The sequence below is a fragment of the Oncorhynchus kisutch genome, linkage group LG27 (genome assembly GCF_002021735.2).
Source record: "Oncorhynchus kisutch isolate 150728-3 linkage group LG27, Okis_V2, whole genome shotgun sequence".
Classification (NCBI taxonomy): Eukaryota; Metazoa; Chordata; class Actinopteri; order Salmoniformes; family Salmonidae; genus Oncorhynchus; species Oncorhynchus kisutch.
Window position 1 is genome coordinate 40,908,344 of NC_034200.2, and position 24,026 is coordinate 40,932,369.

Genomic DNA, 24,026 nt, shown 5'->3' on the forward strand with positions numbered 1-24,026 from the left:
TCTGTCATTATATAATAGAGACAGTAGGTCTAGCTGGTCTGTCATATTATAATAGAGACAGTAGTTCTAGCTGGTCTGTCATATTATAAGAGAGAGAGTAGAGTAGATCTAGCTGGTCTGTCACATTATAACAGAGACAGTAGATCTAGCTGGTCTGTCATATTACAGAGACCGTAGATCTAGCTGGTCTGTCATAATATAATAGAGACAGTAGATCTAGCTGGTCTGTCATAATATAATAGAGACAGTAGATCTAGCTGGTCTGCCATAATATAATAGAAACAGTAGATCTAGCTGGTCTGTCATATTACAGAGACAGTAGTTCTAGCTGGTCTGTCATATTATAATAGAGACAGTAGATCTAGCTGGTCTGTCATAATATAATAGAGACAGTAGATCTAGCTGGTCTGTCATAATATAATAGAGACAGTAGATCTAGCTGGTCTGTCATAATATAATAGAGACAGTAGATCTAGCTGGTCTGTCATAATATAATAGAGACAGTAGATCTAGCTGGTCTGTCATATTATAATAGAGACAGTAGATCTAGCTGGTCTGTCATATTATAATAGAGAGAGTAGATCTAGCTGGTCTGTCATATTACAGAGACAGTAGATCTAGCTGGTTTGTCAAAATATAATAGAGACAGTAGATCTAGCTGGTCTGTCACATTATAATAGAGACAGTAGATCTAGCTGGTCTGTCATAATGAAATAGAGACAGTAGATCTAGCTGGTCTGTCAAAATATAATAGAGACAGTAGATCTAGCTGGTCTGTCATATTATAATAGAGAGAGTAGATCTAGCTGGTCTGTCATAATGAAATAGAGACAGTAGATCTAGCTGGTCTGTCAAAATATAATAGAGACAGTAGATCTAGCTGGTCTGTCATATTATAATAGAGAGAGTAGATATAGCTGGTCTGTCATAATGAAATAGAGACAGTAGATCTAGCTGGTCTGTCATATTATAATAGAGAGAGTAGATATAGCTGGTCTGTCATAATGAAATAGAGACAGTAGATCTAGCTGGTCTGTCATAATGAAATAGAGACAGTAGATCTAGCTGGTCTGTCAAAATATAATAGAGACAGCAGATCTAGCTGGTCTGTCATTTATAATAGAGAGAGTAGATATAGCTGGTCTGTCATAATGAAATAGAGACAGTAGATCTAGCTGGTCTGTCATATTATAATAGAGAGAGTAGATCTAGCTGGTCTGTCATAATGAAATAGAGACAGTAGATCTAGCTGGTCTGTCGTAATATAATAGAGACAGTAGATCTAGCTGGTCTGTCATAATATAATAGAGACTGTAGATCTAGCTGGTCTGTCATATTACAGAGACAGTAGATCTAGCTGGTCTGTCAAAATATAATAGTGACAGTAGATCTAGCTGGTCTGTCATATAATATAGAGTAGATCTAGCTGGTCTGTCATAACGAAATAGAGACAGTAGATCTAGCTGGTCTGTCGTAATATAATTGTGACAGTATGTCTAGCTGGTCTGTCGTAATATAATTGTGACAGTAGGTCTAGCTGGTCTGTCATATTATAATAGAGACAGTAGATCTAGCTGGTCTGTCATATTATAATAGAGACAGTAGTTCTAGCTGGTCTGTCATAATATAATAGAGACAGTAGGTCTAGCTGGTCTGTCATATTATAATAGAGACAGTAGTTCTAGCTGGTCTGTCATAATATAATAGAGACAGTAGATCTAGCTGGTCTGTCATAATATAATAGAGACAGTAGATCTAGCTGGTCTGTCATATTATAATAGAGACAGTAGATCTAGCTGGTCTGTCATAATATAATAGAGACAGTAGATCTAGCTGGTCTGTCATAATATAATAGAGACGGTAGATCTAGCTGGTCTGTCATAATATAATAGAGACAGTAGATCTAGCTGGTCTGTCACATTATAATAGAGACAGTAGATCTAGCTGGTCTGTCATAATATAATAGAGACGGTAGATCTAGCTGGTCTGTCATAATATAATAGAGACAGTAGATCTAGCTGGTCTGTCAAAATATAATAGAGACAGTAGATCTAGCTGGTCTGTCATATTATAATAGAGACAGTAGATCTAGCTGGTCTGTCATAATGAAATAGAGACAGTAGATCTAGCTGGTCTGTCATAATATAATAGTGACAGTAGATCTAGCTGGTCTGTCATAATATAATAGAGACAGTAGATCTAGTTGGTCTGTCATAATACAGAGACAGTAGATCTAGCTGGTCTGTCATATTATAAGAGAGAGAGTAGATCTAGCTGGTCTGTCACATTATAATAGAGACAGTAGATCTAGCTGGTCTGTCATATTACAGAGACCGTAGATCTAGCTGGTCTGTCATAATATAATAGAGACAGTAGATCTAGCTGGTCTGTCATAATATAATAGAGACAGTAGATCTAGCTGGTCTGCCATAATATAATAGAAACAGTAGATCTAGCTGGTCTGTCATATTACAGAGACAGTAGATCTAGCTGGTCTGTCATATTATAATAGAGACAGTAGATCTAGCTGGTCTGTCATAATGAAATAGAGACATCTGTCAGGATAACAGCCAGAGGTCAAGACATGTGTCTGGATAACAGCCAGAGGTCAAGACATCTGTCTGGATAACAGCCAGCGGTCAAGACATCTGTCTAGATAACAGCCAGAGGTCAAGACATCTGTCTGGATAACAGCCAGAGGTCAAGATATCTGTCTGGATAACAGCCAGAGGTCAAGATATCTGTCTGGATAACAGCCAGAGGTCAAGATATCTGTCTGGATAACAGCCAGAGGTCAAGATATCTGTCTGGATAACAGCCAGAGGTCAAAATTTCTGTCTGGATAACAGCCAGAGGGTGGTCAAGACATCTGTCTAGAGAACAGCCAGAGGGTGGTCAAGATATCTGTCTAGAAAACAGCCAGAGGTCAAGACATCTGTCTAGATAACAGCCAGAGGTCAAGATATCTGTCTGGATAACAGCCAGAGGTCAAGACATCTGTCTAGAGAACAGCCAGAGGGTGGTCAAGATATCTGTCTAGAAAACAGCCAGAGGTCAAGATATCTGTCTAGAAAACAGCCAGAGGGTGGTCAAGATATCTGTCTAGAGAACAGCCAGAGGGTGGTCAAGACATCTTGCTTTCAAATCTGCTTTTGAATACTGACAAATCGACTTTGTGTGTGTTCAGACAGCAGTCATTTGCTGACATGTCTATATGCTAGTTGTCATGGTAATGACAGGTGTGTGTTCAGTGGTGTAGGCTGATCGGTGGTGGTGCTCATGCTTCCTATCAATCAGAAGCTAAGGTGACAACAATGGTTGCCATGATTTAAAAAAAATAAAAACAATGGTTGCCATGGAAGTTTCCCAGTCGCTCTTAATGTTCAAAATGATAGTGTAAGAATATTTTTACAGCTTCAAAACAAGTCATTTTAGGAAAGCCACCGGAGTCAACTAGTTAACTTGGTAGCTGTTTGTTTGTAATTAGCGTGCTAGTTAGCTACCACATGTTCTTGTCAAACTGTCAACAGAGTAGTTACTGTAGCAAGCAACAAGATATGCCAAATAACAGTCTAAAAAAATGCTTTTGGGGCAAAGAAATCAGATTCAACCATTCAGACACAAGTCACACTGCCTGAAATCAGATTTGTATCTGACTTCAAACCACCTACGAAAGGGGGTTTGGAATGTGGCTTGAAATATCAGCCTCCATGTGCTTTTCAGATTGCAGGAAAAAGAACACTCAAATCGGATATGCAAAAAAAAAAGAAAAAAAGGATGAGTCACTTCAAACTGCCAATGTGAACAAGTCTTTAGAGGACAATGGAAGTTGACTTCAAAACCCTGATGTGGGCTAGATGCCTACCCTGACAGTTGTAGGTTAATACGACTTTATGGAAAACTACACCGACTATCATTTTTTCAGGCATTATTTTCTGAGGTTCATTAGGAGAACATCATCGATTGGAGTTCACCTGTGGCAGATTTCCCCTCAGCCTCCAACTGTAACTAGGGTACTTTGCTCTACAACCAAGATGCATGAACAGAGGAGCAAATATACATAAGTTAACATAAACGTTTATTAACTCTTTCTCATATTCAGACCTATAATGCTTTATATGTCATTTTTGATGCCTTATAATCAGTGGTGAAAAGTAAATAAGTGCAAGTACTTTAAAGTACTACTTAAGCCATTTTTTTTTAGGTATCTGTACTTTACTATTTCTATTTTGACAACTTTGACTTTTACTTCACTACATTTCAAAAATAAAATAAATTTACTTTTTACTCCCAAGCATTTTCCATGTAGAGGATGCAACAGGTCAGCACCTCATGAGTAAATGTCACTTGGCTTTTCTGATAGGAGTATTGGTCCTTACAATATGGAGTGGATTTAGGAAGAAATTAGGAGTAAGGAAGGTTGTAGGCTTAGATAGTTTAATTAACCTGTTTTATTCCAGGCTGAGTGGGACACTCTGAATAGCAGCATCTACTCTGGAAATAAAGAACCGTTTATAAAACCGCTATAATCATTTTGCAAGTTTATTTTTGCATGTTGTTATGGTTTCTGCGTGTTTTAATGTCACCAGAGACAGCAGACAACCGAGTAACAGCTTTTTGATAATAACAATAAAAACAAAACAAAAATTTTATATGCAAAAATGATGACATAATCTATTGTTTACAAGCTCTTTTGAATGTTTTGTTTTTGTTTGTACCTCTCTTACAAATGTTTATTTTTATTTTTATCAATACATTTGAATCCTCTATTTTATATTTTTGGTGTGTCTAATTTTCAATTACATTTTATTGGTTTGCATTGTGTTTGAGTTGTGAAACTTTCAGTGTGACACTGGGACATGTCACATGACTTCAGTCTGCTGGTTTATTGACCTAATATTCTGCAAACGAACTATGCTGGTTGGGACGATATTGCGCGCAGCTATTGGCTAATGAAGGTGTCAATCGTTATGAATGCCCAGCCTTAACGGTGGTAGCATGTTCACTCCTGCTGTAAACTTGGGAACTGCCTGAGAATCTCTACAAGTACGTTTACTTCTGATTATATCTAATAAACTAGGTTGTCTGTATTAATGACAACCTATATCTGTATCAGCTGTTGGCTGCCAGAGCTTGTAGCCTCGGAACAGCAGGTACATGTTCCTGTCTGCGACTGCACTCTCAATATCTCTGTTTATTTAGGAACGTAGCCCGACGACACTGACTTAAATGTTGTCCAAAAATACCAAACAACGATAGAGCTTTAATGATTTTGTTGTGGCAAAATATTAGTCAAATGTACCAAGCCATTACGTCAGTGGGAAGCCCACTGCTGTGTGATGTCATTATTGGGAGACGAGGATCCCTGAATACTTTTGTTGTCGCCGTTTTGTTCTGTCTGTCTGTCTGCCGATCGATATGATGATGATGAGTACAATCGATTTGGAAGTATTTGTTTAATTGCAGGGCCCATGAATAGAGAAAACAACAGTAGTAGTGACAGGATGGGGATGCTGGGATCTGGATAATGTTTAGGATTATTTACAGAGGTTGTTATTGTAGTCTACATTATAAACTGTGCCAATGCTCTTTGTGTGATACTTTGCAGCCGGTTGCAGACTCCTTGATCCCCCCCCCATCCTTGCTACTGATCTCAGCACCACCATCATGTGTAACAAGACATCAGTAGGAGAGAACCAACTCCAGAGGATTATCAGAGATCTACACGGTATCTATTTTACAGTTCGCCACATGTGTCTGTGTGGATCCATCCATATCAGTGGAGGCTGCTGAGAACGGCTCGCTCCAATGGAATGGAGTCAATGGAATGGTATTAAACGGGGCGGCAGGGTAGCCTAGTGGTTAGAGCGTTGGACTAGTAAACGGAAGGTTGCAAGTTCAAACCCCCGAGCTGACAAGGTACAAATCTGTCGTTCTGCCCCTGAACAGGCAGTTAACCCACTAGGCCGTCATTGAAAATAAGAATGTGTTCTTAACTGACTTGCCTAGTTAAATAAAAAATTTAAACACATGGTTCATTCCATTGACTCCATTCCAACCTCCACTGATACCTAAGTAGCTGCCAAAATAATGAAAACACTTGAGTAAAAATGAGGGACACAAAGTAAATTGAAAGCATGTTGTGGTTCCTGAGTTAATTAAGCAATTAACAAGCTCATGTATAAAAATCCTGGGCAGGCCATTGTTATGGATACCAGGACACAGGGCACAAGTAGTCACTGGATGGTTTGATGAACAAGAAAACGTAAACCATATGCCATGGCCGTCTGTCACCAGAAACATCCAATGTAATAATAATGGGAGATTCTGGAGTGGCGCCTGACAGTGTTTTCTACCACCAACAAAACACCAAAGAATGATGTCACATCCCTCCAATAGAGTTCCAGACACTTGTAGAATCTATTCCAAGGTGCATTGAAGCTGTTCTGGATTTTGACACCTTTAATTAACTAGGCAAGTCAGTTAAGAACAAATTGTTATTTACAATGACATCCTACGACGCTGGGACAATTGTGTGCCGCCCTATGAGTCACACGCTTGATGTAGCTATTGCAGTGCTAGGAATATGGGACCAAATACTAATCTTTTGACTATTTTATTTCTAAGAAACTTTTAGGGGTGTCAATAGTTTTGACCCCTAACCTGATTTTGTGTGCATCCGTGTTGGTGTGTGGTGCATCATGGTTGAAGTGATGAAGCTATAGCTTGTGTACATGCGTGTTGTGTATCTGAACCTGTAGAAGCAGTGACTGAGCTGAGTATGGAACACAGAGAGACGGGTGAACCAATCACAGACGACAGCCCCAATCTGCATAAACTGTGCTACAAACTAGAGTACCTGCTACAGGTAATACACAGAAACTCACTCTGTCTCTCTTTCTCTCATAAACTGCTAGGATACTGGAAAGCTAAATGATCCTAGATAGGACCTCAAGGTTTTCCTGGGAAAACTTCAGGGCCTGTGAATCTGAGCTGTTGTTGTGTGTTTACATCAGTTTGACCAGAAGGAGAAGGCAGATTTCCTAGGCAGCAGGAAGGAGTACTGGGATTACTTCAGAGAGTGTCTTGCCAAGACCAGAGGAGTTAATGACGGCCTGCGGTTTGTCAAGGCTATACCAGAGGTAATCCTCACTCATACACAAACAGATGAAGGCATATGTCCTACAAAATGGCCGCGGTCACCGCAATAACAATTCAAATAGCAATTTGTATTTTTTAAATACATAATATTTTTTTGCTGTTCAAAGGTTTTTTATTGTACATTTTCTGACTGTATATGCTGCCATAAAAATAGTCAATAATGGCATAATGTGTGGACTGGCGGCCATTGCAAGTGTAAACATAGGAGCAAAGCAGTAACTGACGTGACTAAATAGACATCCCATTGCATGAGCCACATCAGTTAACATCATGTGAATGAACATTCTTCATTACCATGTAAATGGTTGCATCACAATACCAGACAGCCATTGTTTACCAGTCATATGACCAGGGTTAGAGGTTCTATTCATTCTATTTACCAGTCATATGACCAGGGTTAGAGGTTCTATTCATTCTATTTACCAGTCATATGACCAGGGTTAGAGGTTCTATTCATTCTATTTACCAGTCATATGACCAGGGTTAGAGGTTCTATTCATTCTATTTACCAGTCATATGACCAGGGTTAGAGGTTCTATTCATTCTATTTACCAGTCATATGACCAGGGTTAGAGGTTCTATTCATTCTATTTACCAGTCATATGACCAGGGTTAGAGGTTCTATTCATTCTATTTACCAGTCATATGACCAGGGTTAGAGGTTCTACTCATTCTATTTACCAGTCATATGACCACGGTTAGAGGTTCTATTCATTCTATTTACCAGTCATATGACCAGGGTTAGAGGTTCTATTCATTCTATTTACCAGTCATATGACCAGGGTTAGAGGTTCTATTCATTCTATTTACCAGTCATATGACCAGGGTTAGAGGTTCTATTCATTCTATTTACCAGTCATATGACCAGGGTTAGAGGTTCTATTCATTCTATTTACCAGTCATATTACCAGGGTTAGAGGTTCTATTCATTCTATTTACCAGTCATATTACCAGGGTTAGAGGTTCTATTCATTCTATTTACCAGGGTTAGAGGTTCTATTCATTCTATTTACCAGTCATATGACCAGGGTTAGAGGTTCTATTAATTCTATTTACCAGTCATATTACCAGGGTTAGAGGTTCTATTCATTCTATTTACCAGTCATATTACCAGGGTTAGAGGTTCTATTCATTCTATTTACCAGGGTTAGAGGTTCTATTCATTCTATTTACCAGTCATATGACCAGGGTTAGAGGTTCTATTCATTCTATTTACCAGTCATATGACCAGGGTTAGAGGTTCTATTCATTCTATTTACCAGTCATATGACCAGGGTTAGAGGTTCTATTCATTCTATTTACCAGTCATATTACCAGGGTTAGAGGTTCTATTCATTCTATTTACCAGTCATATTACCAGGGTTAGAGGTTCTATTCATTCTATTTACCAGGGTTAGAGGTTCTATTCATTCTATTTACCAGTCATATGACCAGGGTTAGAGGTTCTATTCATTCTATTTACCAGTCATATTACCAGGGTTAGAGGTTCTATTCATTCTATTTACCAGTCATATTACCAGGGTTAGAGGTTCTATTCATTCTATTTACCAGGGTTAGAGGTTCTATTCATTCTATTTACCAGTCATATGACCAGGGTTAGAGGTTCTATTCATTCTATTTACCAGTCATATTACCAGGGTTAGAGGTTCTATTCATTCTATTTACCAGTCATATTACCAGGGTTAGAGGTTCTATTCATTCTATTTACCAGTCATATGACCAGGGTTAGAGGTTCTATTCATTCTATTTACCAGTCATATGACCAGGTTTAGAGGTTCTATTCATTCTATTTACCAGTCATATGACCAGGGTTAGAGGTTCTATTCATTCTATTTACCAGTCATATGACCAGGGTTAGAGGTTCTATTCATTCTATTTACCAGTCATATGACCAGGGTTAGAGGTTCTATTCATTCTATTTACCAGTCATATGACCAGGGTTAGAGGTTCTATTCATTCTTTTTACCAGTCATATGACCAGGGTTAGAGGTTCTATTCATTCTATTTACCAGTCATATGACCAGGGTTACAGGTTCTATTCATTCTATTTACCAGGGTTACAGGTTCTATTCATTCTATTTACCAGTCATATGACCAGGGTTAGAGGTTCTATTCATTCTATTTACCAGTCATATGACCAGGGTTAGAGGTTCTATTCATTCTATTTACCAGGGTTAGAGGTTCTATTCATTCTATTTACCAGGGTTAGAGGTTATATTCATTCTATTTACCAGGGTTAGAGGTTCTATTCATTCTATTTACCAGGGTTACAGGTTCTATTCATTCTATTTACCAGGGTTACAGGTTCTATTCATTCTATTCACCAGTCATATTACCAGGGTTAGAGGTTCTATTCATTCTATTTACCAGGGTTAGAGGTTCTATTCACTCTATTTACCAGTCATATTACCAGGGTTACAGGTTCTATTCATTCTATTTACCAGTCATATTACCAGGGTTACAGGTTCTATTCATTCTATTTACCAGTCATATTACCAGGGTTAGAGGTTCTATTCATTCTATTTACCAGGATTAGAGGTTCTATTCATTCTATTTACCAGGGTTAGAGGTTCTATTCATTTTATTTACCAGGGTTAGAGGTTCATTCTATTTACCAGGGTTACAGGTTCTATTCATTCTATTTACCAGTCATATTACCAGGGTTACAGGTTCTATTCATTCTATTCACCAGTCATATTACCAGGGTTAGAGGTTCTATTCATTCTATTTACCAGGGTTAGAGGTTCTATTCACTCTATTTACCAGTCATATTACCAGGGTTACAGGTTCTATTCATTCTATTTACCAGTCATATTACCAGGGTTACAGGTTCTATTCACCAGTCATATTACCAGGGTTAGAGGTTCTATTCATTCTATTTACCAGGGTTAGAGGTTCTATTCATTCTATTTACCAGTCATATTACCAGGGTTAGAGGTTCTATTCATTCTATTTACCAGGGTTACAGGTTCTATTCATTCTATTTACCAGTCATATTACCAGGGTTAGAGGTTCTATTCATTCTATTTACCAGGGTTACAGGTTCTTTTCGTTCTACTTACCAGGGTTGGAGGTTCTTTTCATTCTACTTACCAGTCATATTACCAGGGTTAGAGGTTCTTTTCATTCTACTTACCAGGGATAGAGGTTCTTTTCATTCTATTTATCAGGGTTACAGGTTCTTTTCGTTCTACTTACCAGGGTTGGAGGTTCTTTTCATTCTACTTACCAGTCATATTATCAGGGTTACAGGTTCTTTTCATTCTACTTACCAGGGTTACAGGTTCTATTCATTCTACTTACCAGGGTTACAGGTTCTATTCATTCTACTTACCAGGGTTATAGGTTCTATTCATTCTACTTACCAGGGTTACAGGTTCTTTTTATTCTACTTACCAGGGTTACAGGTTCTATTCATTCTATTTACCAGGGTTACAGGTTCTATTCATTCTATTTACCAGTCATATTACCAGGGTTACAGGTTCTTTTCATTCTATTTACCAGGGTTAGAGGTTATTTTCATTCTACTTACCAGGGTTACAGGTTCTTTTCATTCTACTTACCAGGGTTACAGGTTCTTTTCATTCTACTTACCAGGGTTACAGGTTCTTTTCATTCTACTTACCAGGGTTACAGGTTCTATTCATTCTATTTACCAGTCATATTATCAGGGTTACAGGTTCTTTTCATTCTACTTACCAGGGTTACAGGTTCTATTCATTCTATTTACCAGTCATGTTTCTCTAAGGTAGTGCATAGTTTCTATTTACCAGTCATGTTTCTCTAAGGTAGTGCATAGTTTGGTTAATGTTGTGAAGGGAATAGGTTATTCAACTTGTGAACATGTTAACATTTGGACTTGGAAATGTTCACGTTGTGACCAGGGTACGTTAAGGTTGTGGTAATGTTGTGACCAGGTTAGAGGCATGTCAGAGCAGCTCACAGATCACTGCACCTGTACACAGCCCATCTGTAAACAGCCCATCTATTTACCTACCTCGTCCCCATACTGTATTTATTTTGCTCCTTTGCTCCCCAGTATCTCTACCTGCACATTAATCTTCTGCACATCTATCACTCCAGTGTTTAATTGCTATATTGTAATTACTTCGCCACTATGGCCTATTTATTGCCTTACCTCCCTTATCCTACCTCATTTGCACACACTGTATATAGACTTTTTCTACTGTATTATTGACTGTATGTTTGTTTATTCCATGTGTAACTCTGTTGTTGTTTGTGTCGCACTGCTATGCTTTATCTTGTCCAGGTCGCAGTTGTAAATGAGAACTTGTTCTCAACTGGCCTACATGGTTAAATAAAGGTGAAAAAAAACATTTAAAAAATGACTGGACTATTCTGGCTGCAGGATGCGTATATACAGCCTTCCACTTCTGAGACAGTTTGATGTCAATTCCTATAAGCTTTGAACTTGAACTCTGTCATGAATCCATCCTGTCTTCTGTTGTGTTACAGTTAAAGACGTCCCTGGGTAAAGGTAGAGCGTTTCTCCGTTATTCTCTGGTCCATCAGCGTCTGGCTGATACGCTACAACAGTGTCTACTCAACCACAAGGTTACCAGGTACACACACACCGCACGGACACACACCGCACGGACACACACCGCACGGACACACACATCTGGCTGATACCCTACAACAGTGTCTACTCAACCACAAGGTTACCAGGTACACACACACCGCACGGACATACACACACACCGCACGGACACACACATCTGGCTTCCTTGCCCAGCTGGATAAAAAGGAGACCCAGTACAGTGTATTGAAGCAGTATATGTCCAATATACCACAGCTAAGGGCTGTTCTCTGCTCGACACTACGCGGAGTACCTGCATAAAGCCCTTAGCCGTGGCTATTATAAACTGGTTACCAACGTAATTAGAGCAGTAATACCCGTGGTATACGGTCTGATATACCATGGCTGTCAGCCAATCAGCATTCAGGGCTCGAACCACCCAGTTTATTATTGTATATAAAGTATTTTATAACTGTGATGTTTCCCTTCCTTCTTCAGTTTAGTTTTACTTCCTTAATGTCACTGTAGTCTGTCTTCCTGTCACATATCCCACCAAAGCCAAATGTCATCCCTTTTGTCAGTCTCTTTCTTCTCTAATAGCGCGTGTATGTGTGTGTGTGTGCGTTCCAGTGAGTGGTACTTTGCTCGCAGTCCCTTCCTGAAGTCTCACCTCAGCAGTGACATCATCAGTCACCTGTATGTTCTCAACGAGGTCCAGTTTGACGTGGCATCCAGAGGTCACGACCTCGATGCTGATTGGCCCACATTCGCCAGGTAATACGCTTTTGTTTACCATTAATAGGAGTGGTCAGTAATCACCCCCACGGTATCTCCTGGTGATCACTTCCTGGTTTCCATAGAATGGTACCATCTAAAAGGTACCTCAAAACATCTAATCCAATCACATTGTATTTGTCACATGTGCCGAATAAAACAGGTGTAGGGAGACCTTACCGTGAAATGCTTACTTACAAGTGTCGTGTCTGGACCATTAAATGTGAAGACTTATTTAGATCAAATCAGTTCTGTGATTAAACTATTCATGTGATCATTAATTAACTAGGAAGTCGGGTCACCACGGAGAATGTTGAGATTTACAGAGTTTATCATTTTCCGAATAGAACTCTCCAGATATTTTAATAGCTGATCGTTTAGTCTCATTGTTATTATTACCTCATCAGTTCTCATTACTGAACGTTGCAAACCCTTGAATAGCTGCACGAACCCTAGCCTAAATCATGAATCAGCGATACAAATTGGCTTAATTATTTATTTACTAACCAACTAAATAAATCACACAGAATTACATAACAAATGGTAGATATTTGGGTTACTAAATGATACAACGAAAAAGTCCCGAGTGGATAAAGCCGATATGACGGATTGGTAGACAAAGGAAACGGGTGGGGACTGGGAAAGACAAAATGGATTAACAACACAGTGGATAATTGTACTCATTGACATGCTAATACTTTGCACATGAACGGACGCTCATTCTGAAAGACATTACAATGTTCATATTTACGCTTGTATGTCGTTGTTGTCTCTCTGTTGAAAACACTTGATCGTCCTGTAGGGTTCATCAGAGTCTCTCTGGTTAACTTTCCCAGAAGTCACAATGTCTTTCGTGGTTGTAGGTGGTTAGAAAGGTTACTTCAGAGTATCATTCGGAAATGTTTTCATAGAATAGATGCGTCGGTGGTTGTCGGTATTCTCGTACTAGACTTATTTCTAGCTGCAGACTAGTAATTATGCGTCTTATATTTGCTCTTATTCTGTAGTGATCGACAGTCTCAGAGTTTAATCATTTCCAGCTGTGTTGCCAAAACTACAGCTGTATGGTCTAATGGTCAATAGAATTGTAGTCATTCCAACGTGGGCACTCTGTCCCGGCGTTCTGACTTAATGTATGTTTTGTAAGAAGTGGGTTTTATACTCGGGTGGTTCTTTGACGCGTAATGTGATGTCTGGGCTAACGGGGGTGTGGCCACTGACTAGTTAATCTTTATATGAAAATTCATACTATCATTTAGAAACTTAATATCACATCTTTTCACAGATAGTTGCATGTTTAATCACATTCGTTTCACATTTAGATGTAAACTGCTGGTAAATGTACCCCTTAAGAGATAGAGTTATGTCTGTTTCCTGTCCCTCATGATGTCACCAAATGAAACAGATTTTGAGTGCTAAGGGTCTGTAGTCATTTAGGCAGGTTGCCTTTGTGTTCTTGGGCACAGGGACTACAGTGGTCTGCTTGAAGCATGTTGGTATTACAGACTCAATCAGGGACATGTTGAAAATGTCAGTGAAGACACCTGCCAGTTGGACAGCACGTTCCCGGAGCAGGGTAGCCTAGTGGTTAGAGCGTTGGACTAGTAACCGGAAGGTTGCAAGTTCAAACCCCCGAGCTGACAAGGTACAAATCTGTCGTTCTGCCCCTGAACAGGCAGTTAACCCACTGTTCCTAGGCCGTCATTGAAAATAAGAATTTGTTCTTAACTGACTTGCCTGGTTAAATAAAGGTCAAATAAAAAAATACGTCCTGGTAGTCCGTCTGGCCCCGCATCCTGTGAGCTAAATCACTTATGTTAACCTGTTTAAACGTCTTACTCATGTCGGCTACGGAGAGCGTCATCCCACAGTCGTCCGGAACAGCTAATGGTCTCATGCATGCCTCAGTGTTACTTGCTTCGAAGCAAGCATAGAAGTGATTTAGCTCGTCTGGTAGGCTCCTGTCACTGGGCAGCTCGCGGCTTCCCTTTGTAGTCTGTAATAGTTTTGCAAGCCCTGCCACATCCGACGAGCGTTGGAGCCGGTGTAGTATGATTCAATCTTAGCCCTGTATTGACGCTTTGCCTGTTTGATGGTTCGTCGCAGGGCATAGCAGGATTTCTTGTAAGCTTCCAGGTTAGAGTCCCGCACCTTGAAAGCGGCAGCTCTACCCTTTAGCTCAGTGCGAATGTTGCCTGTAATCCATGGCTTCTGGTTGGGGTACAGTGGGGCAAAAAAGTATTTAGTCAGCCACCAATTGTGCAAGTTCTCCCATTTAAAAAGATGAGAGAGGCCTGTAATTTTCATCAAAGGTACACTTCAACTATGACAGACAAATGAGAGAAAGAAATTCCCGAAAATCACATTGTAGGATTTCTAATGAATTTATTTGCCCCACTGTACATGTCATGACATTGACCTGTGGGTAAGGTTTATGACCCCCCATAAATACCTTTCTCCCCTCTCTCTCTTGACTCTACTGAAGGACTCTTGAAGAGCCTTTGTTAAACATAGAGAGTCGGGGAACATCAAAAGTTGGGGGGAAAGGAACCATATTTCGGTAATCCAACCAGTTGAAAATATGCGTTGGTACTAAATTAATATGATGTCAGTTCTGTTGTCATCTGACATTCTTATTAATGATAGGATGACATAAGCTGTATCCTGGAAAGTCTACACATTATAGTTATTAGATTCACATGGAATTGTTGTGCAATTTAAATGTTTAAATATGAAACTATTTGTGAAATGGAATTTTAGCTTCCAAATGAGAGAATTGGGTTTTCATAAGGGTAAAGCTCTGCTCACTCAGTGGCTCGCCTATGTGAAGAGACATTGGTTGCAAACTATGAAACATGCCCTCTCTCCTATCACTATATAAAGCCCTAGACGAAAAAGTAACCTCCTGTTGTGAGGACGACGGTCCCACATTAAAAGGACTAACATGTCAACTCCAGAACTAAGCCAACCTCAGCGTGAGCTTTGACAGTGAATGGTATGAACTTTGAACTCTTATTCGCTAAAGAATTGCGACATCCCAGCCGTTGAGTTAGCAAAAACAGCTGTAAACGTGGGCTAGGAAAGGACGGACAAAGTATCCAGTCTAACTCACAATGAAGATACTACAACGTATTCTGTTTACCACCAGAGGACAGGAAGATCTCTGTTGGCCAACACGGCCAGCATCTATGACCAACCTCCCGAAGCGCAGCTCAGAGTAAATATTTATTGCATTTTCCTTTTCCAAATGGGCAGTAATTTAGAATGCATAAGATACTGTTTTTACGATAGCATGGCTTCTCCCTTTGTTCCTCAGTCTTCCCACTCTTTCACTCAAACCCAACCCCCTTTTCTTTGTGTAACCAGCTGTCATATCTGCTCCGTCCGCTAGGGACGTTTTCCTTTATGACATAATTTGTAATCAATGTATGATCCATTCTGTGTATATGTAATTCTGTGTGATTAGTTAGGTATTTAGTAAATAAATAATTAAACCCAATTTTGTATTGCTGATTCAACTTGTTAGCCAGGGTTTGTGAAGATAACCAAGAATTCTAGGACTTCAGATGAGACTGAAATAAGGTGACGATTAATATTGACTACTATTGATGTAAAAGATTACTGGGTCTTTAAGAGTTTGTTCAGAAGATAACAGCTCTATAAACATTATTTCGTGGTTCCCTGACTTTCTATTTAATTACATTTACATGATTAGCTCGATCAGGTAATATTAATTACAGAGAATGGATTTTATAGAATAGCATGTCATATCACTTAATCCGACATAGCCAAAGACATGACAATGACTATAGTTCACTCTGTTGTGTCTGTAACTCTAGGAGGACTCTGGGGTCTAACTCCGCCCACCTCTGGAAACCTCCCAGTCGCTGTTCCAGTGTCAACAGCCTGGTCAACTACTCAGGGGTACGTGCTGATTGATTAATCAATTGATTGTTTTACTGACTGACTGACTGACGGTCTCTCTAGTTGCAGGAGTTCAAAGCTCAAGAATACGGTTCCAGTTTGCTGGCTGACCTGGGGGAGGAGTTAGGGCAGCTGGGGGAGGAGCTACTTGGAGTCTCCACACCCTGCACTGCCGCAGACGACCTACGCATCCTGGTTGACCATTCAGAGCGCAGACAGAAGGAGGTGCTGCACCAATCAGAGGCGAGACAGGCTAAATTGCTACAGCGAATCAGAGAGCTAGACCAGGAGGCAGAGGGGCTGAGGAACGAGGTCAGAGAGCTGCAGAGGAAGCTATTTGCTCACAACCAGGAAGCTGTGACAGCCAGCCTCAGCAACATGGATCTGTTGTCTAAACTAGACAGCCAGGTACCAAACGTTTGTCTGCTACTAGGACATGGGCCATTATTAATACATTTCTGCTGTGTGGCACCTAGTATTGTATTTCATGTCACTAAAGAAAAGTGTAAAAGGTGAATGGTACTTTGATATTGATTGATTGATGTGCAGGAGAAGGAGAGGGACTCAAAGCTACAACAGACCCAGGTTCTGCAGGAGAAGGAGAGGGACTCAAAGCTACAACAGACCCAGGTTCTGCAGGAGGGAGAGGAGAGGGACTCAATGCTACAACAGACCCAGGTTCTGCAGGAGAAGGAGAGGGACTCAGCGCTACAACAGACCCAGGTTCTGCAGGAGAAGGAGAGGGACTCAGCGCTACAACAGACCCAGGTTCTGCAGGAGGGAGAGGAGAGGGACTCAATGCTACAACAGACCCAGGTTCTGCAGGAGAAGGAGAGGGACTCAGCGCTACAACAGACCCAGGTTCTGCAGGAGAAGGAGAGGGACTCAGCGCTACAACAGACCCAGGTTCTGCAGGAGAAGGAGAGGGACTCAGCGCTACAACAGACCCAGGTTCTGCAGGAGGGAGAGGAGAGGGACGCAGCGCTACAACAGACCCAGGTTCTGCAGGAGGGAGAGGAGAGGGACGCAGCGCTACAACAGACCCAGGTTCTGCAGGAGGAGGAGAGGGAGGTGCAGGAGAAGAGGGAGATGAAGGAGGGAGAGGATAGGAAGGTACAGGAGAAGAGAGAGATGCAGGAGGAGAAGGAGGGAGAGGAGAGGAAGGAGAAGATGGAGGTGCAGGAGGAGAGGGAGGTGCATGAGTGGAAGGCGATGGAGAAGCAGCTTCAGGAGTTGAGGAAGGAGCTGAGGTCCAGGGACAGAGAACTGACGGAGAGTAGAGAAAAGAGCAGACAATTGGAGGAGGAGAACACTAACAGACTGACTGGGGCCTGTCCCCAGACCCAGCAGCTCCTCCACCCGGCTGTGTTGGTGGCCCAGCTGCAGCGGAGCCAGGGGGAAGTGCTACGGCTGCAGACGGAGGTTGTGGAGCTGAGAGCCCGGCTGCAGCTGGGAGCAGAGCTGCAGATAAGGAGTCAGGTGGAGGGGCTCAACAGACAGCAGGTAGAGGAGCTGCTGCTGGCCCAGGAGAGGGAGGAGGCTCTGGGGCAGGAGCAGCGCCGCAAGGCTCAGGCTTCACAAGGCCTAGTCCTGGAGCTGGCCTCCGCCAGGGAGGAACTCCACAGCCTGAAGACACGGTACGAGGGTCTGGCCCTGGAGCATGGAGACATCCGGGAGGCCCTGGACCACGCCAACAGAGAGACAGCAGAGCTTGGGGTCCACATATGCAGGCTCACTGCCCAGAATGAGGAAGCGCGAGAGCGATGGGAGGCACTGTCCAACAGGTTTCAGGAGGAGCTGAACACCAGCATGACCTCCCTGCAGCAGGAAAACCTCGGCCTGCAGGAGCAGCTGCTGAAGGAGCGGGAGGAGAAGGGGAGGCTGGGGAAAGAAGAGCAAGGAAAGGTCAGGGCTCAGGAGGCACAGCAGGAGGAGATCCAGGCGCTCCGCTATCAGCTCAGCAACCAGACCATAAACCACCAGACACAGTTACAGGTCAGTACATAACTACAGACACAGTTACAGGCCAGTACTGAACCACAGACGGTGGCACAGACCAGTGCTGAAACACAGACACGGACACGGGTCAGTACTGAACCACCGACACAGTTACAGATCAGTACTGACTCACCAGACACAACTACAGGTCAGTACTGAACCACAGTAGTTACAGGTCAGTACTGAACCACAGTAGTTACAGGTCAGTACAGTGCAACAGACAGTTACAGGCCAGTACAGTGCTACATACAGTCACAGGTCAGTACAGTGCTACAGACACAGTCACAGGTCAGTACTGAACTACATGTACAGGTACTGTTTGATCTAATGCACAGTGTTCTAGTTAGAGGTTGTCTATCTACCCCAGGTTCTGTCTGAAGAGCTGAAGACTGTGAGGTCTGAAGTGGAGGTGGAACAGGAGAATAATTTATACCTGAAGACCAAACTGGAGGAGATGGAGGTCAGGCACAAACACACACACCTATTTTTTTTTCATCTTCTCACTCATTCTTAACCTCAACCCTCCAAGACCTTCTAATAACTGAACACGTTGTTGTTGTTGTTGTTGTTGTTTTTGTTGTGCAGAGTGAGAAGCAGGACTACCATCAACCTCTAGAGGACAACACCAGTTGGATCGCCACATCACAGAAGCTAATACAACAGAGAGAGGAGGAGATGCAACACAACCTCACCAGGTGACTTTGTTATATATGTGACCTGATTCAGGTGAATGTTGAGGGTCACTACTTCACACGACAACCATTTGAATGTAAGCTTTTTTAAATTTTTAATCAAAATGCATTGTTTGGCAGAAATGCCTTCTGGAACATGTGAAATTTCATGTGGCTTAATAACAAACTGGTGTTATATCCTTAAATATGAGTAAAATGGTTCAATTACTAGCCTAGTTGGTTTAGCCATGGAAAAAGTCAGGAACCTTCCCACTAGCCATGATTGGCTGAGATAATTAATGGGCTGGACATGCCGGGAGATGAGTTCGGATTGGTCTGCCATATAGTACACTTCTGTTTGAGCTGGTCAATATGTAATCCTGTCTAACGCAGCTTTAAAAACAATATATTGCTTTAGTAGAACTGCATAAGTGTTGCTCTCCACTTTCTGGAAGACCGAGTTTTGAAATCAGTGGAATTAGAGTATGATAGCTAAGGAGATGGAGGAAACACCTGTTCCGGATTACATCTTCAAACTAAGGGAAAGGTTGGCATCTGTGACAGGGAGAAACGTCCAATCATGATGTATATGGATAAGATAGTCTAGCTAGCTACATTTTCAGATATTACACGGTCATGGGAATTTTATAATTCCTACATGTGTTCATTAACCAATTCAATTAAAATCACTCTGTCTGTTTCTAAGAATTTGAAAGATCCTTATTTGCATAAAATAGACCAGTCTATTAAAAATGTGTCAATAGTATTTATTCTCGGAGCTAGCTGCCCATAGAATCATGTATAACAGTTTATATATAAAATATGATGTCATAGGTTATAGAATGAATCTCCTCCTCTCGACAAAGCAGGTTCAAAAGTTAATTCCAACTCACCAGCACACATACCTGACACACTATACCTGGATTAACTCCTGAAGTCTCACCATAATTTATTACCACTTTAGCAGACAGTTCCAGATACGGAAAACCTGAAGAGGCTCTCGCTGTCTTATTTAATCTCCACAGAGTTATAGTTGAGTTGGTTCAAACATAGGTTAACCTCTCTGAACTACCGATACCGGATCCGGTAGCGTAACTACACCCTCAGGCTCATTACCATAACGCAACGTTAACGATTTCTCAAAATCGCAAATGAAATGAAATAAATATGCCTGCTCTCAAGCTTAGCCTTTTCTTAACAACACTGTCATCTCAGATTTTCAAAATATGCTTTTGAACCATAGAAAATCAATCATTTGTGTAAGAGTGATAATGGCTGCCGTAGCATTTAGCGTAGCATTTAGCACATAACATTTTCACAAAAACCAGCAAAGTAATCAAATAAAATAATTTACCTTTGAAGAACTTCAGATGTTTCAATGAGGAGACTCTCAGTTACATAGCAGATGTCCAGTTTTTCCTGAAAGATTCTTTGTGTAGGACAAATCGCTCCGTTTTGTTACTACACATTTGGCTACCGAAACGAACCGAAAATTCAGTCACCAAAACGTCGAACTTTTTTCCGAATTAACTCCATAATATCGACCGAAACATGGCAAACGTTGTTTGAATCAATCCCCAAGGTGTTTTTTCACATATCTCTTCATTGATATGCCGTTCGTGGAAGCATGGTTTGTCTCTGAATTCCATGGAAAAATACCAGCACCTGAGTTTTGCGCATCAATTTCCACGCAGGACACCATGCGGGACACTTGGAAAATGTAGTCTCTTATGGTCAATCTTCCAATGATATGCCTGCAAATACGTCACAATGCTCCAGACCCCTTGGGGAAACGATAGAAAGGGCAGGCTCATTCCTGTCCCATTCACAGCCATATAAGGAGATGATGCAAATCGGTGCCTCAGAAATCCTGTTCATTTCCTGGTTGCAGAAACATCTTGGTTTCGCCTGTAGCATGAGTTCTGGAGCACTCACAGTGAAAATCTTTGCAGTTCTGGAAACGTCAGAGTGTCTTCTTTCCAAAGCTACCAATTCCATGCATAGTCGAGCATCTTTTTGTGACGATATATTGCGCTTAAAACGGGAACGTCTTTTTATCCCAAAATGAAATAGCGCCCCCGTAGGCTTAACAGGTTAATGATCCTCTTTGCTTACTTAAAACACACAACCCGTTCCTCCCCAACCTAGTTGGAATGGTGTTTATTATGTTTAATTACTCCTTGGTCATGGTACATAATCTCTTTCTTATGAACTAACATTATTAATCAGATATCGTAAAACAGGGTAGAGTTTAATTAGTTATAGTTCTATTTAAATGTAGATATTGTTTCAGTTCATTATTCATAAAATTCCTAACATATACGTTTCTAATTTTGACAGTCGTCTTCATTTCAAGTTAAAGTGTACTGTTAGCTAGCTAACATTGAACCTGGTTGGTTAGCTACCTGCAGGGCTAGCTAGCTACATGTCTTAACAAAAGACTCCAATATGCAAGTAATGGGAGCGTTTGTAAATTCTGTCTGGCCATCTACTCCGATTTCAGAGCACTCTCGTCCGAGTGTGCCAGAGAGCTCAGAATAACTGATGAATTTACGAACGCTCAGCACCCGTTGAATGTCAGTAAATATCAGCAAAAAAAAGCGGAATTAAATTGTTGTCAGCAGCACAGTTACAGTCACCAACGCTCTGGATAACATGAAAACAGCCTAACCAGCTCTGATAGGGCGAGTAAAATGGTCAGAGTGGGGTGTTCTCTCATTTGTTTCTGGAAGTAGCTAGCCCAATGTTAGCCAGATAGTTTGGGTGCTTGACTGCCGTTGTGAGATCAGAATGCTCGGATCAACCCAATTCCTCGAACAGAGTGCGCTCTAAATTTACCCAACGGACAATCTGAGAGCACAGTTACAGTCACCAACACTCTGGATAACATAACAGCCTAACCAGCTCGGCGAGTAATGTTCAGTTAGCTGTTCTCTCATTTGTGTCTGGAAGTAGCTAGCAAGTTAGCTTGGGTGCTTGACTGCTGTTAGCACAGAATGCTCGGATCAACCGTTAAAGAGATGGGTGGGGCTAAAGCTTAAGAGGGTGGGAACGATGCTGAATGAGTGTAGACTAAGAAGGTACCAAAACATTCAAAGGCCATTTTTCTCGAAAATGCGGTTACAAATTGATCAACTTTCAAAGCAGAAATACTTTCCCATTGTTTCCTCAAATGCGGTGTATGTTATACCAATTTTGTAGCTCTGAGACTTTTATCCAATGTAAAAAAAATAATTAAAAAAAAACACCATTTCAAATTTTGCTACATAAGACTCAAGGCGGTCGGTCACACGTGAGTCTTTACCTTTCAGTCATTGTATTATACTCATGTATTATATCTATGTCTCTGTGGTATTATATCAGGAGTGAAGAGAGCCTGGTTGTGTCTCAGAGGTCCTGTGAGGAGCTGAGGGATGGACTACGGAAAGCCTGTCAGGACAAACAGAGCTATGAGCTCCGGACCTCAGCTGAACTGGATGACCTCTACCGCACCAAAATCAATCTGGAGGAAAGACTCATAGAACTCATCAGGTAATCAATCGGTCAACAAATCAGTCAGTTGATTTGCTGATCAATTGACCTCGATTTATCGATCAATAATGATTTGTAACTGTGGTGTGTGGCGCCCCCTGTGTGCTTGTGTGCCAGAGAGCGCTGCTGCCCAGACTGCTACAGCCAGTACACAGCCGGCTGTGGTAGAGACCCATCCTCAAGAAGATACCTCTATTGTGTGTGTGTGTTTCTCCCATTCTTCTCTGCAGATCCTCTCACTCTGTCAGGTTGGGTGGGGAGCGTTGCTGCACAGCTATTTTCAGGTCTCTCCAGAGATGTTTGATCAGGTTCAAGTCCGGGCTCTGGCTGGGCCACTCAAGGACATTCCCGATACTTGTCCCGAAGCCACTCCCGCGTTGTATTGGCTGTGTGTTTAGGGTTGTTGTCCTGTTGGAAGGTAAACCTTCACCCCAGTCTAAGGTCCTGAGGCTCTGGAGCAGGTTTTCATCAAGGACCTCTGTACTTTGCTCAGTTCATCTTAGCCTCGATCCTGACTAGTCTCCCAGTCCCTGCCGCTGAATAACATCCCCACAGCATGCTGCCACCACCTTGCTTCACCGTATGGATGGTGCCAGGTTTCCTCAAGACATGATGCTTGAAATTCAGGCCAAAGAGTTTAATCTTGGTTTCATCAGACCAGAGAATCTGGTTTCTTTAGGTGCCTTTTGTAAAACTCCAAGCGGGCTGTCATGTGCCTTTTACTGAGGAGTGGCTTCCGTCTGGCCACTCTAACATAAAGGCCTGATTGGTGGAGTGCTGCAGAGATGGTTGTCCTTCTGGAAGGTTCTCCCATCTCCACAGAGGAAATCTGGAGCTTTGTCAGAGTTACCATCAGGTTCTTGGTCACCTCCCTGACCAAGGCCCTTCTCCCCCGATTGCTCAGTTTAACCGGGCGGCCATCTCTAGGAAGAGTCTTGGTGGTTCCAAACTTCTGCCATTTAAGAATGATGGAGAATGTGCACTGTGTTCTTGGGGAACTCCAGATCTGTGCCTCGACACAATCCTGTCTCAGTTTTGTGCCTCAAAGCTCTACGGACAATTCCGTTGACATCATGGCTTGGATTTTGTTCTGACATGCACTGTCATCTGTGGGACCTTATATAGACATGTGTGTGCCTTTCCAAATCATGTCCAATCAATTGAATTTACCACAGCTGGACTCCATCCAATCAAGTTGTAGAAACATCTCAAGGATGATCAATGGAAACAGGATGCACCTGAGCTGTGTCGAGTCTCATAGCAAAAGGTCTTATAAATAAGATATTTCTGGAAATGGTTTTATTGAATCCATTTTAGAATAAGGCTGTAAAGTAACAAAATGTGGAGAAAGTCAAGGGGTCTGAATTCTTTCCGAAGGCACTTTAAAACTTATTGACGCTACCCATCCCTTAAGCAGGATAATTGTC

The 24,026-nt window shown here is 41.6% G+C and overlaps 1 protein-coding gene across 3 annotated transcripts in view; it reads left to right on the forward strand.

Annotated features, from left to right (window-relative positions):
• Nucleotides 1-4,914: 4,914 nt before the first annotated feature.
• Nucleotides 4,915-24,026, forward strand: part of LOC109885482 (FYVE and coiled-coil domain-containing protein 1) — a 33,830-nt gene continuing 14,718 nt past the window's right edge. Inside the window, exons 1-12 of one of the 3 annotated variants that reach the window (XM_031806852.1) lie at nt 4,915-5,046; nt 5,609-5,728; nt 6,762-6,868; nt 7,017-7,142; nt 11,638-11,744; nt 12,332-12,475; nt 16,315-16,399; nt 16,463-16,807; nt 16,949-18,394; nt 18,765-18,857; nt 18,983-19,092; nt 22,432-22,599. In XM_031806852.1, the coding sequence (XP_031662712.1) occupies nt 5,668-5,728; nt 6,762-6,868; nt 7,017-7,142; nt 11,638-11,744; nt 12,332-12,475; nt 16,315-16,399; nt 16,463-16,807; nt 16,949-18,394; nt 18,765-18,857; nt 18,983-19,092; nt 22,432-22,599 (2,792 nt within the window). In that variant the 5' untranslated portion in view covers nt 4,915-5,046; nt 5,609-5,667. The other 2 variants (XM_031806854.1, XM_031806853.1) reach the window with 2 other exon arrangements.